The sequence below is a fragment of the Carassius gibelio genome, chromosome B7, assembly GCF_023724105.1.
Source record: "Carassius gibelio isolate Cgi1373 ecotype wild population from Czech Republic chromosome B7, carGib1.2-hapl.c, whole genome shotgun sequence".
NCBI lineage: Eukaryota > Metazoa > Chordata > Actinopteri > Cypriniformes > Cyprinidae > Carassius > Carassius gibelio.
Window position 1 is genome coordinate 40,316,044 of NC_068402.1, and position 19,526 is coordinate 40,335,569.

A 19,526-nucleotide genomic window follows, 5' to 3' on the forward strand; every position below is an offset into this window, starting at 1 on the left:
ATGTGACTAACCAGAATAATCAAGGTTTTTAGTATATTTTTTATTGCTACGTGGCAAACAAGTTACCAGTAGGTTCAGTAGATTCTCAGAAAACAAATGAGACCCAGCATTCATGATATGCACGCTCCTAAGGCTGTGCAATTGGGCAATTAGTTGAATTAGTTGAAAGGGGTGTGTTCAAAAAAATAGCAGTGTGGCATTCAATCACTGAGGTCATCAATTTTGTGAAGAAACAGGTGTGAATCAGGTGGCCCCTATTTAAGGATGAAGCCAACACTTGTTGAACATGCATTTGAAAGCTGAGGAAAATGGGTCGTGCAAGACATTGTTCAGAAGAACAGCGTACTTTGATTAAAAAGTTGATTAGAGAGGGGAAAACCTATAAAGAGGTGCAAAAAATGATAGGCTGTTCAGCTAAAATGATCTCCAATGCCTTAAAATGGAGAGCAAAACCAGAGAGACGTGGAAGAAAACGGAAGACAACCATCAAAATGGATAGAAGAATAACCAGAATGGCAAAGGCTCAGCCAATGATCACCTCCAGGATGATCAAAGACAGTCTGGAGTTACCTGTAAGTACTGTGACAGTTAGAAGACGTCTGTGTGAAGCTAATCTATTTTCAAGAATCCCCCGCAAAGTCCCTCTGTTAAAAAAAAGGCATGTGCAGAAGAGGTTACAATTTGCCAAAGAACACATCAACTGGCCTAAAGAGAAATGGAGGAACATTTTGTGGACTGATGAGAGTAAAATTGTTCTTTTTGGGTCCAAGGGCCACAGGCAGTTTGTGAGACGACCCCCAAACTCTGAATTCAAGCCACAGTACACAGTGAAGACAGTGAAGCATGGAGGTGCAAGCATCATGATATGGGCATGTTTCTCCTACTATGGTGCTGGGCCTATTTATCGCATACCAGGGATCATGGATCAGTTTGCATATGTTAAAATACTTGAAGAGGTCATGTTGCCCTATGCTGAAGAGGACATGCCCTTGAAATGGTTGTTTCAACAAGACAATGACCCAAAACACACTAGTAAACGGGCAAAGTCTTGGTTCCAAACCAACAAAATTAATGTTATGGAGTGGCCAGCCCAATCTCCAGACCTTAATCCAATTGAGAACTTGTGGGGTGATATCAAAAATGCTGTTTCTGAAGCAAAACCAAGAAATGTGAATGAATTGTGGAATGTTGTTAAAGAATCATGGAGTGGAATAACAGCTGAGAGGTGCCACAAGTTGGTTGACTCCATGCCACACAGATGTCAAGCAGTTTTAAAAAACTGTGGTCATACAACTAAATATTAGTTTAGTGATTCACAGGATTGCTAAATCCCAGAAAAAAAAATGTTTGTACAAAATAGTTTTGAGTTTGTACAGTCAAAGGTAGACACTGCTATTTTTTTGAACACACCCCTTTCAACTAATTGCCCAATTGCACAGCCTTAAGAGCGTGCATATCATGAATGCTGGGTCTTGTTTGTTTTCTGACAATCTACTGAACCTACTGGAAACTTGTTTGCCACGTAGCAATAAAAAATATACTAAAAACCTTGATTATTCTGGTTAGTCACATTGTACTGCTATTATTTTGAACAAGACTGTATGTGTCCTGATCCAGATTCAGGTTTGACCCCTGACCTTTGAGTCCAGGCACAGATCTCTTGTGCTAACAGCTTTAGCGCCGCGGGCCGTGTCGTCTCTACAGCAGTGGCCCTTGTGCGCTGAAGTCCCCGCGCAAACGCCTGCTGTTCTCTCTAATGTCATTTAGCCGCGACTCTATCACACATAATTAGCATTTAGATAATAGCAGACACTTGGCATTTTAATTACGCTGGCCTTTGAGCGTAGCCTGAACACCGCGAGCAGAAGAAGAGTTTCCAGAACAGAACACGAGCGCTCGCAGAGATGGAGTAAAGGTCACGCCACGATCACATGATATCAACACACCACCATACCCTGTGTGTTTCACTCTAGCAGTTTACACACACTGTGCTCTTTCATGACTCTTTTTCCCCATTTATGTTTCATTTCATTGTTAACTTTTTCTAAATATGAATTTGCATATAGTAAGAGTATACCTTGTGAAAAATAAGAGTGCTTAATTGTACTGAATGTAGTTTACATCAAATCTTCAAAGCATATCCGGTTTTCTTTCTTTTCTTTTTTTCTTGTTTCAATGTATGATATTTGTGAAATAACTTAACTTAAAGAGAGACACGTTCATGACTGTTTCTTAACACACACTTTTAAAAAGTGACTTTAGTGATAATGTCAAATTGAAAGATTTGCTTTAAAGTACATTTTAAATATGTTTTAATGTTGTTGTTTTTTTCCTGTTTTAAAGAAGTGCGCTTAATTTGATGTGTTGACTAAGGTTTTGTAAATAACTTATCGTTTAAACTAGTGTGTTATTCAATATTATATTTAATGTTAACAGATTTTAAATGCACTACATTTACAAATATATTGAAAAAGAAGCATGACATACAAGTGTTACAAGTGATATTAAAGTATATTTTAGTTAATCATCAATGCTGATCAGTACCATATTTCAAATACAATAGAAGTAATTATGAAATTACATATACAGATGTGCTTAAGTCCTACTTAAGTGGATTAAAAAAAAAAAAAAAACTCTAAAGTTCAGCTGATTGCATTTAATATAAATTGAAATTGTTATACATTTTCATTGCAATTAAATTTCATTGCAGTTAATGTGTAATTAGTTGATTAAAACATCACATTTAGTTCACACACAGGCATATTCTTTTAAAACCCATTATTTTCTAATAAATACTCTTTTAATGAAGTTATGCTTAAGTGTACTTTTCACAAGGACATACAAATGTAGAGAGCAGCTCATTAGATGAGAAATGTTTGGACTAAAATATCAAACACTTGCAGAAGATGCCAACACACAAAACACACACACACACACACACAGAGAGAGAGAGAGAGAGAGAGACGTCAGATGCTTTCTCACCGAGGAATAAACAAGATACTGTGTGTGTCTCTCTCTCTGTGTGTGTGTGTGTCTGTGTGTGTGTGTGTGTGTGTGTCTCTCTCTCTGTGTGTGTGTGTGTGTCTCTCTCTCTCTCTCTCTCTGTGTGTGTGTGTATCTCTGTGTGTGTGTGTGTGTGTGTGTGTCTCTCTCTCTCTCTCTCTCTCTCTGTGTGTGTGTATCTTTCTCTCTGTGTGTGTGTGTGTGTGTGTGTGTGTGTCTCTCTCTGTGTTTGTGTGTGTGTGTGTGTCTCTCTGTGTGTGTGTGTGTCTCTCTATCTGTGTGTGTGTGTGTGCGTGTGTGTGTGTGCCACATGACATGTTTCTTCTAAACATTTAAATAGACTGCATTGCATCATTTTCATCTTATTCTGGACTGTCGGAGGTTTTTACAGATGTGTTTCATTCTGAGCAGCAGCACAATCATTCGAATCAGATTATCTGAAATATGAATCTTAGCTCAGACAGACGAGGAAATAAAAGCTAATGCATAATCTATTATTAAAATGTGTTTGTTTGCTAATACAGCGAGGAGATGTTGTAATGTTTACCCCAGTCTCAGCATTAACACAGTCAAAGCCCGCAGCTGATATCGATGATTTGCATAAATGCTAATCAGGAGCACAAACGACCCCGAGGTGCACCAGGGACGTGTACTGAGACTCTCCCTGCTCCTGCTTCGGCGTGTGAATGAATTGATGTGATTTTCAGTCGAGTCCGTCTCTCTCTCTCTCTGGATCAATGTCAGACAGATGAGTAACAAGAGGAGAAAAAAACACGGCCATTTTCTCGTTTATTTACAAATCGCCTGCCAACGTGTGCGACATGTGGTATTACTTATCTGTCAGATTTCTAGAGAGAGTGTTTGCTCCGTGTGTGAGTGTGATGGAAATTCACATTCAACAAAGAACCGGCTCATCGGGAACAGATACAAAACACACATAATGGATGTGTCTGTCTCTCCGTCCGTCTCGCTCTTCCAACAAAAGCTGCGGAGGAAAGCGGCGCGAGAGGGAACTGTTAATTAATCACACCAATATTACACAGACTGGCGTGCGTTTGCAGCTGAAATGAGCTCATAAAGGCCCGGCCGGAGCCAGAGATGCTATCGTGAACGGAAATAGCAAGTGTGTGGCATCGGTCAGCGGGCGACGAGAGCGAGCCAAATCTGACCTCCGCTCGTGAGCAGGAGTCCGGCCGGGCAGGAATCATGAACAAACCTTCAGATTAAAGAGAGAACTGTATGTTTTGTGATACTAAAATGGTGAAACAAACTCTTTAAGAACATGTATTGAAAATGAAACCTATAGACACATATTTGTAGATGCATATTTGAGCAATAATGTTGACCCTGCACCACAAAACCAGTTAGAAAGGTCAATTTTTGATTTGATTTCTACATCATCTGAAGCTAAATAAATGATCTCTCCATTGATGTGTGATTTGTTCGGAGGACAATACTTGTTTGCACAATGCAGAGCTGTGTGCTGATGATTACTCTGTGTTCTGATGGAATGACTGCTCTCTCTCTCTCTCTCTCTCTCTCTCTGTAGGTTGTGAGAGCGTTGCAGGAGCGTTGTGAGCTGGCACACTCCGTGGGTGAGTCGTAACATCATGCCTGTGCCAAGCGTCCGTGAAGCGTTCCCCTCCGTCCGACTCTGTCTCCTGCTGCTCAGCGCCTGCGTCCTGCTCTCCAGCGCCGAGGGTACGTCTCTCTTTAACACCACAGACCCCGAACACAGCTGATCGTGTCTGTAGAGCGCCAAACCTAAGAGTCTCACAGTGAGGGTGCACAAATTTAAAACAAAGATACTGGACAGACCCAAACCAGAACTAAAGAAAAGATTACTACAAGTACCGATGTGCATTAGAGGACTAGATGAACACACACAATAAACCAATGATTATATTTACCAAATTAATAAGAAGGGAGACTCAGACCAGCTACATACATGCATCTTCTGTGTGGAGCTTTAAAGAATCTACTTAAGTGTGAACTGAATGCAGTGTTTTTAGACAAATGCATATTAATTGCATTTAAATGAAAATTATATTATGTTTTGTATTTATATTATAAAGTAGTTTGAATTTATATTAAATATAAAGTGAGCTGAACTTAAGTAGAATTTAAGTAATTTTTTTATACATGATTTCAGAAGTATTAGGCTTGTCTTTGAAATATTGTTAAAGTACTGCTGAATGAATGCGCATTTAAGATCTGCTCAAATATAAGAGATTATATTTAATATATACACGACTAATAAAACATATTTATTTAACATAAAAACAATTTTTTGGCATTGTTGCAAAAGTCACCTTTTAAAAGTGTGCTTAAGCGTGTTTCACAGTAATGAATGTGTCTCTGTTAAAGTCACTTAAGTTATTCATTAATCTATATGTGACCCTGGACCACCAAACCAGTTCCAAGGGTATTTTTATTTTTATTCATTTATTTATGATTATTTTTATTTTTTATTGAGATTTATGCATCAACTGAACAAATCATCTCTCCATTGACGTGTGGTTTGTGAGGAGGACAATATTTGTGTGAGATACAACTACCTGAAAATCTGGAATCTGAGGGAGCAAAAAAAAACTAAATATTGAGAAAATCATCTTTAAAGTTGTTCAGATGAAGCTCTTAGCAATTAATATTATTAATCAAACATTAAGTTTTGGCATATTTAAGATAGGGAATTTACTAAATATCTTCATGGAATATGATCTTAATATCCTAATGATTTTTGACATAAAAGAGAAAAATGTAATTTTGACCTATACAATTATTTCTTCTTTAATTATTTTTTACTATTTCTACAAATATACCCCAGAGACTCAAGACATATATTAGACATATATTATCTGCAAGTGATGTTTTTTAGGAAAACAGATTTGAAGCACACTACAGGTGCAGAGAGGATGTTGAACACGTGTCACATGATCAGTGTGGCGTCTTCTTTCAGCGTCGGTCTTCTGCTTGTGATTGGGATCTTGAATTCGTTCGGTGTGTTGTTCTCCTCATTAGCGTGTGTGGTAATCTGACTGAAATGACGAGTGTTCAGTCCGTGTGTTCAGTGCTCAGTGTGTGTCACGTGTGTTGTGGCGTTTAATTTTAGCGCGTCTGTAGGTTTTGCTGTGGTAGTTAAATCTTTTCAGCTCGTTTGCAGCTTCAGGCTTTAATTAGTGCTGCGTGGTTCTTGTGTGGATGGGAATATGACAGGAATAATCAGGAACCCTCACACACACACACACACACACACACACACACACACACACACACACAGGGAGTCTAGAGCTTCCCAAACTTCCTGATCGACCCACGGAGGTGATGGGAGGATGAAGTTCAATCTAATTGAATGTTGTGTTGTACACAGGAGTAGTGTGCTAACTCCAGGACCTCTCTGTTTAGAGCGTCTGAGGCGCTCGAGGTTCCCGTTCAGCGAGGGATGGTCGATGTAGCCGCAGCTGAGTTACACTGGGCAAGCTTCGTCTCATAAAACACAAACTCTCTCTGTCTCTGAGACACACCTGGTCCTGTCTGAGGACATTTCAGTCCTGTCCCACGTAACCCTAAAAACTCTGGATTTACTAAATCATCGATTGATCCTCAGTCACTGCATCTCGTTCTCGTTCTCGAAGCCTGTGAAAGTGAGATACAGATACAGAAGCGTGTTGACCGTAGCGTAGCTCACGTGTGCATCTTGATGAAGAGGTCAGGCTGACTCTCGAAACATGTTCTTATTTTAGCTTTTCATAACAACATGGCTTTTAAAACGAACACATTGTCAGGTTCAGATGACTTGAAGTTTCAGGATAAAACTTTGGAGTCAAGTTTATGAGATTTTTACTTAAAAAAAAATATATATATATAAATACAGATAAAAATTCTACGCAAACTCTCTTGATATAAATCTCCATTGATGTGTGATTTGTTCGGAGGACAATACTTGTTTGCACAATGCAGAGCTGTGTGCTGATGAATCTCTGGTATAAATGTATTTATTTATTTATTTTAATTTTGTTTATAAACAAACCACACAGCACGACCACATAGGGAATGAGCATTGGTTATTTAAATTCCCAGTAATTATTAAATCATATTGGGCTGCTTCACATTTGTGTAATAATCAGCAGAACTACCTTCAGTGTAACCATTCATTCAGGATCAGGACAAACACTGATCAATCTAAATTCATTTTATTTGAGTTCCTCGTATTCGTCACAGGTTTGCATGTCCTGTGGTCAGTGGTTGAAGTCAGAATAATGTGTATGTTTTTCTTTCCGTTTTTGATTCACTTGGAAAATGTATATAGTGAAATATAGTTATATGTTTCTTTTAAATCGCTATTTTAATAAACATTGGCTTCCTTATAACTACATAATATAGTCTAAATGAATTGTATACATACAAATATAATAATAATAATAATAACAACAACAATAATGAATTTTGTTAAGGAACTTTAGATTTAGCTGCAGTCCAAGGTTTTTGTTCACATTCACTTTATTGATCTCTAAAGTCTGCTTTCTAAATATAGTGAGATATAAAATATTTATGAATAGAAAAGAGAGAGAGAGAGAGAGAGAGAGAAAGAGAGAAAGAGGGCAGCGTTCATGTTTGTCATGCCCACAAGCTTTGCACAGCGGCAGCTGTTTAGTGTCTGCTGTTTCACACACACACACACACGCACGCACACACACACACACACACACACACACACACACACACACACAGTGCGGCCATCACATTGATGACTTTGCAGTTAATGAAATTGAACTGATTTTGTCCCATTGCATTATGGGACTGTTCCACACACACACACACACACACACACAGAGCAGAAGCAGTTTTTCCCCATTGCACGGCTCTTTTTGCCGACACTATCAGACATGAAGTAAGACAGCACTGGACGATTCTCAAGGGGGTGTCACCCAAATCTACTAATTATCACCTGCATGCAAATGAATTGTCCACTCTGCTGCTATCTTATGAATATTTATGATATGAGTGCAGCTAACTAGTGTAGAACAGAGAGTGCAAATCAACAACTCTTGTAGAGCACACACACACACACACACACACATCACTCTCTGGTTGCATATTTGTCCGATACAGTATTAAGTGTTTGTATAGAAATAACACGTGATATATTTGGCATGTTAATGTGCTGAAATAAAGTTGAAGGAAATTCCTGTCAATTACTCGTCTTTCTAAACCTGACTGAGCAACTCTCTTCTGTGGAACAAAAGGAAATATTTTAAATAATGAACTAGTTGCACTTTTCCATGGAATTATAATAAACGTGAACCGAAAGCCTTCAGAAAGCACCAGTCAATTATTTTCTCATGATCTCCCAAAGACAGTGGAAGTACATATCTTCGGTAAATAACGACTCACGCTTCCTCATGCAGCATTGTTGTGGAATATGGAGCACAATATGAATTCATAATTGATTTATATTGCTATTTTCATGCTTTTGCATCAGTTTGTAGCTTGAGAGACCTGGTTCCACATTCACTACAAGGAAAAGAGCAGCCATTACATTCTTCAAAACATTTCTGTTTGACTTCGACTGAAGAAAGTCAGTCACACGCATTTATATCAACATGAGGGAGAATACATGATGACAGAATGCTTCTGGGTGAACTAAAGCTTCAACCGCCGCTGCTCGTTTAGCCGATAAACAACCACTAGGGGCTCGTACGTTCAACAAGCAAACCTCTCTGCAAAAATAAATGAAATAATAAAATAAAATAGAACATGGGATCAATAAGCCAAGGAGTGCAGCTCTTTCTTCTTCACAGAATGAGAGCAACTGCAATTTCACACTTCCTGAACTGCTGCCGCTCATTATGGGATTTAATTGGCTGAACTATTCTGCCCAGTCAGCCGTGACCGTTTGGGCGGAGCAGAAGGCATTTGCACTATTACGTCCCATCAAGGGGTCGTCATGACGATAGCTGAAAACACACACACACACACACACACACACACTCTGTTCATTCTCCATTTGTACCAAATCCAAGATGTATTGATCAAACAGTAATTAAATTGCCCTCTCTCCGTTTGATATAGATTTATAATCGCAGTGTAAATACTCTGATGACATTTGAGCATAGCGAACTCAATACCGCTCACGAAACACGATAATCACTGCACAAGACATTCTTCATCTGTGACATCACAATGAGAGATGGCCAGTAATGTGACTTGAGCATTTGAAGGTTTTTAAGTGGTTGAGTTTAGAGGCTCATTAATCATATTAAGGCACAGACCTCAGATGTCAGATGTTACCTGGTAAACACGGATCTCTAGAACGGCATCTAGATTTCCTAGAAGCTAAACTCTGATGACCCAAACAGTGTTGTTCCTCAAGTTAGAGCATCTGGCTCTGTCTCAGCTGCTGGACAGTTGGGTTGAGGTCTGGTGTAGGGGGTCTTGTGGACTTTTCAATTAGTTGTGCCACAAGTCATGATAAAGCTGCTTGTTAGAACCACATGATGTTATATCACATTTGCATTCATGCATTTCCCATAGTAATGTAAAATGCCTTCAAGGTAAAATTCCGACAGTATGATTTTGAATTTTAATCAGACTATGCACAGCCTAGTTCCACACTAGTGCATTGACAATGCACAAAGGGGGTGCTCATGAGCTCCCTTCAGAGTGATGAAATGACGAACGGGACTCCCTGCGGTCTCAAGAGCCCCCCCGACATTCATCAGGGAAGGCCACAACACCGCAAGTCCACTGTGATTTGAGGAGAGTTGATTCTTCAGACTAATGGGAACATATCTAGAGTTATGGAGTAGATTTTCCAACCCATGCGGTGGACGGCACATACACACACTCCCATCTGGCAGCCCTGACGAGTATGTGTGTGTGTGTGTGTCCCACTGTGCCACCTCACACAGTCACTTCCCCTTGCCATCTGTGAAACTCCTCTCAGCGAAACCAACGCCATTCTTCAGTGTGTGTGCGGAGACAGTGTTTTCCTCCATCCTTACGTTATACATGGGAAGAGGTTTGTGTGTCTAAACAGACAGGATGAGGCTCATCCATTTGGAGAAACAGGGGAGAGAAAGACAGGGAGAGAGAGAGAGAGAGACAGAGAGAGTGTCAGCATGATAAATGGCATAAATCTAACTGTGAAGACTGTAGGCTAAGGAAAAACGACAGAGCGAGAGAGAAAGAGAAAATGAGGGTAAGAATGAAATGGAAGCCAATTCTTCATCTCCTCTCTTTGTGTCCAGTGTTTTCTTTTTTTCTTTTGTGTGTGTGTGTGTGTGTGTGTGTGTGTTGTTCTTCCATCCCCATCAAGGGAAAGACAAACAGGCTTGGTCTAAGGGGGGGTGGCTGTGCTATGAGGAAGTATAAACTTGACGTGTTCCATTCAGGGGTGATCATGCCTATATGTTATTCCCCTTGTGCAGGCTTAGTGCTTCTGATGCAAGGTGAAGAATCTTAGGAGTGAAGTGCACATTAGTTGAACCCTACCAAAAAAAAAAAAAAAAAAAAAATTCAAAGGGTCCTTCGATGCAGTTATTTTGAACACTTCTGTTTGGAATGGTTGTTTCCTCCTCAAAGTACCCTGGGAAGGTACGATCTTTGCCATTTGGAACACACTGACTGCAGCATCGCACATTCATTTGTCTGTGTGTGCATATTTATTTCCTGCAAATTCTTTAATTTAACACACACTGCTGAGCACTTAACAAGGAGAAGGCCTATTCATGTCAGATGGGCTGTTATCATCGGACTATCCCGCATTATTAAGCAGGTCACATGTTCAGTTCCAATGAAGTCTCGGGAACAAAAGACAAGTGAAATCATCAGCATTTCTTTCTCTCTCAGAGAGCAGGAATGAATAGACTGGAGAAAGGATAAATCAATAATTAATTATGTCTATTTCTAAAGCATCTATTCAGAGTTATCTGCATCCTGACCGAAGCACATTTTCCATTTTATGCAAAAAGAGTTAATTGCTGTTTGTTTTAAAAGGTGCAATTTTTACAACCAATTCAGCTTCTTAGGAAGACCCTGCTGTCTGTCACTGAGTAACATCAAATAACCATGGGGTACCTCAGGGTTCAGTTCTTGGCCCACTTTTGTTCTCCATTTACCAAACCTCACTGGGTGCAATCATAAAGGTGCACTGCTTGTCCTATCCATGCTGTGCAAGTGTTATTTCAGCTTTAAATTCCAGTTTATATATCTAACATAATCTTGGCCTGGAAGAAGGATCACTACCTTCTGCTTAACTTTGAAAATACAGAATTCCTTGTGTTTTCAGTCAGCCCATCAGTCAACATCAGTTTGGCTCAACATCTAAACTTTCTTGGCCATATCTCAGTGATGGTCTAGTCATGCAGTGTCATGCTCTGTATGATCAGAGACAATACTGGGCTACGTCGGTGCTCTGTTGCTGCAATTAAGCCTCTACATACAGTATGATCCAGAACATGATGGTGCATCCAATCTTCAACCAACCCAAGATGCCCTATTTCTCTCAACTCTTGATTTCAATCCACTAGCTAACAATAGCAGCCCACGACAAATTCAAGGCTCTGACAGTGGTGCCGAGGACCCTTGATCAGCACCCTGTCCTTCACGGATTTGTACCATTCTCTGCAGTCAGTGAGTGAGTGACGTCTGGTGGTTACTAGAACCTTCGAGTTTACTGTACCTCCTGAGACCTTTTAATGGTCACTGTCTGTCGCTGGATTTATATGCACACAGATAGCAGCTAGTTCAAACTGTAATGTAATGGATTTAAATGGATCTGTTTGGAGAATAGAAACCAACTCCTAAGGAGGTCTAAATGATTAAAGGTGTTGCATTGCTCATGAATGTAGGCATTTATTGATCAAATAAAATTTCAGACAAATGGGTTTAGTTGCATTTCCAGAAATCTACTTCAGAGTAATTTTCTCCCCTGGCTCTTTCCACACCCACAACTATCTGCTGAATACTCCATTAGAACATCCTGCAAAGTAATATACAGCTCCAAGCAACTTCAGGTGACTTGATGGAGTAACCAGGAGTGAGAGGTCATGATTAAATCTTAAAACCAGAGTCCCTCCCATTTACCAGCCTTGAGGTGAAAGGGTTCATATTTGTTTAGTTTTTTCTGCAAGAGTATTGCACTTTGTTCCTGTCAACATACATACATTTTGCCCTTGATCCTGTAATCAGCTGTTGAGGTAAATATTAGTTAGGAGAAAGCTGGGTTTACTCTTGTGGAATAACCACAAACCATCACACACAAACGCTCAAGGCCAGGTCCTCAAGCTAAACACACACACACTGTCACAGAATTAAATATTAGGTTGTTCTGATATTGTCAGAGATGTTGATAATGTAAAGTTTCACAAGAAATCTGCTCTGACCCATACCTGCGTCATCTGCTTAAACATTTTCTACAAGGTGTTTTTGTTAGTGAACACCAACAAGTAAAGTTAGGAACACGGATGTCAGGCTGTAAACGTGGCCAGAGGCGTTTGTCAAACTTCGACACGAGCCGAGACCTGTGTGGGCTGTGAAGTGACAGCTACTGTTGCCAGGGGAACCAGGTGATGTCCGTGACTCGCAGCGTGATTCAGACTCCAGAATCTTTCTGTAAGAGGATCAGCTGTTTCATCAGGAGAAGAGAATGACGGAGAACATCAAATCATCAGACTCTTGCGTATGGAAATGTCTGTGTGTCTCCCTCTGGCCGCTGCGGGCCTCTTGGCCAAATGGAAATCCTTGAGGTCAGGAGCCGGGCCATTGTTGTCGGCCAGAATCTGGCGATAATGGATGTTGGTGAAGTCGCCCCATGAATCAAATCGCACGAGTAGATGATGTCGTTCCTATCGAAGGTCGTCATCTGGCGTTAAAACGCTGGTGCTCAGAGGAAAGATCATCGCTCAGGTCCCCCGAGCTGTCGCTCTCCAGAGATTCTCATTAGCTGATCGTCAGCCATATGGAGCTCACACACACACACACACACACACACACACACACACACACACTAGATGAGCTGCTGTAGAGGTCATCCTCATACACTGCCATCTTCATGTTCAAACATCTTCAAACACACACACCTTATGGTCCACGTCGCACTCTTCCGATCTCAGTCCATGGGTGCGAGTGATTTGGGAAAATGCAGTTGACTATTGGAACTTCCTCTGGTGTCTGTCTCTTGAAAACAGTGTTGTGTGTGTGTGTGTCAGGTGTGTGTGGTCCGGTCACCTCTAGCAGGGCAGATTTTATGTTGTTGTGGACGTTATAAAGTCGCTGTGCTGTGAAAATGGTTTGAAACATTCTCACAGACCACCGTTAAATTAATGCGGTGTGAAAGGTCACGCTGCTCTCACACGCGTGTGTATGTGTGATAGAAGCCAATCCTGCAGTCTTTGGGAACACCTGGAAATCACAGCAACGCAGAAGAAGTATTGAAACAATTACATCACAATGATTGAATGCCACTGTATTAAATATTCAAATATCATAACAAGTAGCATTTATTTGAGGCCCTTTCCATCATCATCATCATCATTACTATTATTATTATTATTTTTATTATTATTATTATTTTAAGAATTAGAAACAACATTTTTTGCATGCTTAAATTCACAGTTTACAAAGTAGTTAAAAGTAGCCTCACCCTAGTTATTTTGTATTGATGAAACATATCAAAACATGATGGAGGAAAGTGAATTTAATGAAGAGCACAGATCCACATACAGATCTGATGAATCACATTCATGTTTATGTGTTTCTTCAGTGAACAGGTTTTGGAGGTGTTTGCTGTGTGTTGTTCTGATGGCAGACGTGAGGTGTGTGTGTGTGTGTGTGTGTGTGACATCCGCGCCGGTCCTGATGCTGCGGTCATACTCAAGCATGTTTAGTGTGTCTAGGTCAAACAGCAGTGATGGGTGTCTGTGACCTGTCTGTTTAAAGTGTGAATGATCAAATGTGCTTTTGTGAATATCATTATTACAAACATTAGTGTCTGTTTGAAGTGGAGGCCAAAAATATTCATCCATTAAAATGACAACAGTAAATGCCCAACAAACCCTGAATCTCAAGTAGATCCGTGACAGATAAAGGCGTTCACATGATTTTTATTTTAATATTTTTTTTTTACATTTTATCTAATTGTATTTTTCATTAGATTATTTATTTTTACACTCTATAACTTCATAATAAAATACAGGAACAATAACTTTGACAGTGTTGAACAATTGAGCTGGATGAATGAATTTGAGAATGTGTGTAAAATTGAGTTAAATGGCACACAAACAGACATCTGATGTTTAAATCTGCAGCTTCATGCGATCATAATATGATGTTAGATATCTAATAATTCTCACAATCACAGACAGGTTTGTTTTTGTGATTTTGGGAGGGTAAGGTGTATTTAAGGTGCAGTGTTTGTGAGAGAGACTCGTTTGACAGACTTTAATCATGAATGTTTCTCTGACAGAGAAACTGAACGAGTCAGTCGCTTCTGAAGAAGAAAAAAAGATACAAATGTCTTCTGATGGACTGTTTCTGTGAAATGCCCAGATGATCTACTGCATCTTCACAGCAGAGCTCACTGCACGACACACACCGTATCCCACAATGCAGTGCACACCGCATCCATCTCCAGTGTGATGAATGAAGCGGAAGTCATGCAGCATTGCAGGAGACTGCAGCACTCGTGTCTGAGACCACAAACTTGGATTTTTTTTATTTTATTTTTTTTTGTTAATTATTTGTATTTTTTTTATAAAGGCAATTTTAATAGTAGTTTTATAAGGAAAATTACACTTTTCCCCCAAATCATGCAGCCCTACTGTGCATGTACATACTGTACATAGCGGGATACATAATTACCCATAATCCTCTTCAAGATGAGAAAACGAATGCCTTCACATTGGGGAAAAATAAAATGACTACAAAACTGAAAGTCAGTCTCACTAATATGGCCTTTTAGGACACTTTCTGTTGTCAGTTCAGTTCATTCTGAGGTGTCCAGGGATGAAACCGAGCCTGGAAACAGCAGCACACACACACACACACTGTTTCTCCGTGTTGGGGTGTGTTTGGAGCTGATGTGCAGCGTGAGCTCTTAAGCAGGATTTACTGTCGACCCAAACGCCATTAGAGCACATTCACTGACAGCCGCATCTTTGATGTGTTATTCAGCACGTGTTCAGATAGCTGTATGACAGCCGCACCAGATATGATTTTACATATTTACATGCTGAGAAACTGCTCTTTGAAGTACAGAGAGTGAGCGAGAGAGGCGGTGGGTGTTGGCAGCGACGCAGATATTTTGGACGGCTCAGTAAAATCCCTCTGGTGGCGGCGGTGACACCCCGCTCACAGATCCAATTATAGACAGGGAACATGGGATACGTATGTCACATCCTGTATTAACGCCCGCCTCGAGCACGCACAGCTCTCTAACTAGGGAACGAGTGCTCATAGAGATGTGACACTGCTCTTATTGCTCACTAAAACCATTAAAACCAGTCTTGTTTAATGAAACAAAGTATAAATGTTAGATGAAACACTAAGCAAAAAATAGCAACTAAATGAAATTACTAAAACAAAAACTCATAAAACAAATTGATAAAAATGATGAAAGTGCATGTACTAAACTTATAATGCATGTACTTAAAATTAATATTAAACTAATATGAAATATTAATTAATTATATAATCATAAATAAATAATACTAATAATGTTCTTCTCATCACCAAGGCTGCATTTGAACAAAAATACAGTAAAATTTTTGAAATATTATATCAATTTAAAGTTTCTGTTTTCAATGTGAATATATGTTAAAATGTGATTTATTCTGCTGTATTTTCAGCATCATTCCTCCAGTCTTCAGTGTCACATGATCTTCAGAAATCAGAATAATATAATGATTAACTGCTCAAGAAACATTTCTGATTATTATCAATGTTTACAACAGTTGTGCTGCCCAATATTTTTGTAGAAACTATGATGCATTTTATTTTTCAGGTTTTACAAATGAATAAAAGATTCAGAAGAAAAGCATTTATTTGAAACATACATATCTTTTTAACATTCCAAATGTATTTACTGTGCCTTTTAATCAGTTTCTTGCATCCTCGATCAATTGAAAACTTCTTTAAATGAACAGTAGTGTCTGATTGCTCTCAAGATCCGCCTCCAGATTCATCTGATTGGTCAGTTGTTTTTACACTGTTCCTCTGCAGTGCGTCTGAAATATTGGACTATTTTTTACCTCAATCATCCGTCATGTGTCAGTCTCTGGCGTTTCTGTCATCTGAATGTGTTTGATTTTGATATCTAGTGTCTCTTACATCAGCAAGATAGAGTTGTTCTTATATAGCATTTAAATCATGCATTATGATGCTAATAATGTTACAGGACAGATATTTATTCTGCAGTTTTTACCTCATTTGGATCATGTTAATTTGGGACTCTGGGATTCATTACCATCTGCTCTATTAATGACGCCCTAATAAACAGCGCACAGATCATGATGTAAAACTCTTAAAATAAATGCTGTTTCTGATCTTGTGGCTCTGATGTGATCCTAACAAACACAAACTTCTGAGGAAATCAAACTGCTGTTTATAAGGTTTAGTGCGTTGGTAATGACAGCCGTGTTTGGCCCACTCATGCTTTGTTGGGAACAATAAATAAATGAGGGGAAAATTATCTGCAAAAAAAAAAAAAAAAAAAGCCTGAAGCTTGAGTTTTGAGGTTTGTTGTTCTGATATAAAACATTCACCAATTTGGTGTTTCTTGATTATGTTTTTAAATGCTTCAGTGTTCATAGGACTATCATCACTTCTTTGCTCTGTTCGTTTGATTGTGTTTCTTCTTTTGTGTAACTCTTCTCTGAATCAGTTGTGTAATCTTTCATCTTTCTGTCTTTCAGCGCCACCTAAGTTCTTACGAACCCCGAACGATCAGACGGGCGTTCAGGGCGGCGTCGCCTCCTTCATCTGCCAGGCTTCGGGCGACCCGCGGCCCAAGATCGTGTGGAACAAGAAGGGGAAGAGAGTGAGCAACCAGCGTTTTGAGGTATTAGGTCTATTGTTCTGATGTAAAATGCTCGACAAGTGAATGCTAACGACAGTCACGCCCATAATGTCAGCCACACCCACTCATTAGCATATCCTCCCACCCACTAACATGCATGACCACTCATGTCCTGTTGCTGGATTCACAAAAAAATGGTTTTCGGCAAAGAATAACGATATTAATAAAGTTAAAGTGAAGTTCCTAAATGCAGTTCTCCCTTAAGTTCTTTAAGTTTTTAAGAATACATGTGTTAGTATTTTTGGAAAAAACACACTTGCTTGACCGAAGTCCAGCACTCATCATCACATTTTTAATGTAAGTCAAAATAATTATTTTTAAATGAGCCTGTCTTAAGATGGATCAGTCTGTTGCGTTTACCTTGTTTGTTAATTGTGCAACGTAACAGTTAAGTTGATACTACCTGATACATTAGTTAATCTTGTTTACGGATTTAAGACACAAGAAAAGAAAAGAAAAGAAAAGAAAAGAAAAGAAAAGAAAAGAAAAGAAAAGAAAAGTTTAAAGTTATTTTGTTTCAACTAGTTGCCAAAACAAAATTTCTCATAGTCATATAAAAAAAAAAAAAAAATACCTTCAGTTAAAATAAGATCAAATAAAATCCCAATGATAATAAAATGAGAATGCTTTTTTGTGAATCCTGCCACTGATCTCAGCAGCATGAGATCATAAGAATGACCTTCATTTAAAGAAATGATGGATCGGATGCTTTCATCAAACGTGTTTATATTTCTGAAATACTCTTGGTTTCTAGAAGTTGTTTTTGTTCTCGTGTTGAGCGTCTCAGTTGCTTCCCAGCGCATGTTCCACAGCTCAGTTCTGTTTGTTTATCTGTTTTTGGATCGCCATCTCAGCCCAGCATGAAGAACCAACGCATCGCAGCAGAACACTGATAAGATTAGTAGTCATTTCTGCGTCATCTTGCCGCACAACCATCTTCATCTTCTGTTCGCTAATGCTTAGCGGCGGCTAATCTACAGACGATTATTGCCTGATATGGCACCTTTTCACCTGCAGAAACAGAATCTTATCATCGTTCATCACATGCTACACAGCACTAACAGACACTAATATGCTAAGCTTCGATCCGCCACCCAGCGTCTGCACCTTCACCCATGCAACTCATTACTAATATCAAGTTTAATCGTTCATTTAACGCTCAGTTTCTACTCGGCTTCGTTAGCCGGCTCATGTACACACAAGCGCATGCGTGTGAGAACGTGGTCATACTCGCATTTCTTTGCGTGAGAAGTGACAGTGAAAGAAAAGCCGCAGCGTATGACCACTGATGTATTTAAGTCTGTTAAACGGCGAACCTGTCCTGGTTGTTTCTGTCAGAAGTGAGTATACATCTCCCGGTTGCCATCTACTAAACCTGTCTGTGAGCGTCCTGTGTCCCGTCTGTCTGGCGTCGAAGCTAATCGACTGTCTGCTGTCGTTCTTTCTAATGGCGTTTTTGCCTGTAACGTCACATCACCATCCTCGTTTCATGTTTCATGCGATCCGCTTTAAGACTGGGCCAGACCAAGCCATCCCATTCTTAAAGCCACCAGGTTTATGGTGAAACGTCTGGCTTAAGAATTAGCATCGCTTTCAGACATTCACTGAGCATTTTACACAAACCAAAGCCAGCTTCTTAAACGTGTGTGACTGATTTCTGCCCAATGCATTACAAGACAGAATATATAGAGACAGATGTGCTGAAGTATAGTCCATTTTTAAAATTGCACTTAAGTATACTTGGCTTATATGGTTTAATTGTTGTATACTTAAGTTATCATTTAGTATTCCAAGAATACTTGGTGTAGAATGGTGTATAAAGCTTTTCTGTACGTTTCCTTTACACATGCTGGTTCCTTTTACTCAACTTCAGCATATATTTTACAAGTTTAGAGTAAGTCAGCTTTGCGGTGGAAAATCTTAAAGTAAATAATAGATGGTGGAAATGAAACCCCACAGAAACAGATAAACATTTTGCAGGCTTTGCTGACATTTATTCTAAGGCGTGAGAGTTTTGAATGAGACATGATTCACACAGGCTTCTATTAAAATACATTATCAGAGTAAACAATTCATGAACTTCAACTGAACTTTATTTCAAGAATAAAAATCACCTAAAAGGGAGGCTAGTATTGTATTTAGAGAAATAAATAAAGAGTACATTTTAAATATGATGGAAAGCTCACTGAAAGATAGCGTACAATTATACTTGCTGCATAGGAAAGTGTTTGAAGTTTAAACGTATATAACTAACATGATATCTGTAATTTCCAGTTTAATTTCCATGTAATTTCCAGTTTAGTTCAGTCCAGGGCCAGTTTAGTTCTGAAATGTGTTGCAGTACATTTAATTATAGAACTAGTGCATTGAAACTACTATACTTACTACATAGTAATGTAGTATGATTGTATAATAAGTATAAATGAACTTCACTTAAGTTAAAAAG

The 19,526-nt window shown here is 39.2% G+C and overlaps 3 protein-coding genes across 39 annotated transcripts in view; 1 reads left to right on the forward strand and 2 right to left on the reverse strand.

Annotated features, from left to right (window-relative positions):
- Window positions 1-19,526, reverse strand: part of LOC127962387 (histone H2B) — a 966,021-nt gene that overhangs the window by 565,613 nt on the left and 380,882 nt on the right. The window lies entirely within an intron of this gene.
- The window catches only part of LOC127962369 (histone H3-like), a 931,300-nt gene that overhangs the window by 564,165 nt on the left and 347,609 nt on the right, over window positions 1-19,526 (reverse strand). The window lies entirely within an intron of this gene.
- Window positions 1-19,526, forward strand: part of LOC127962334 (receptor-type tyrosine-protein phosphatase delta-like) — a 398,656-nt gene that overhangs the window by 262,466 nt on the left and 116,664 nt on the right. For all 36 annotated transcript variants that reach the window (XM_052561877.1, XM_052561880.1, XM_052561892.1 and 33 more), the window contains 2 exons: window positions 4,553-4,704; window positions 16,917-17,062. In XM_052561877.1, the coding sequence (XP_052417837.1) occupies window positions 4,614-4,704; window positions 16,917-17,062 (237 nt within the window). In that variant the 5' untranslated portion in view covers window positions 4,553-4,613. The remainder of the gene's footprint in view (window positions 1-4,552; window positions 4,705-16,916; window positions 17,063-19,526) is intronic.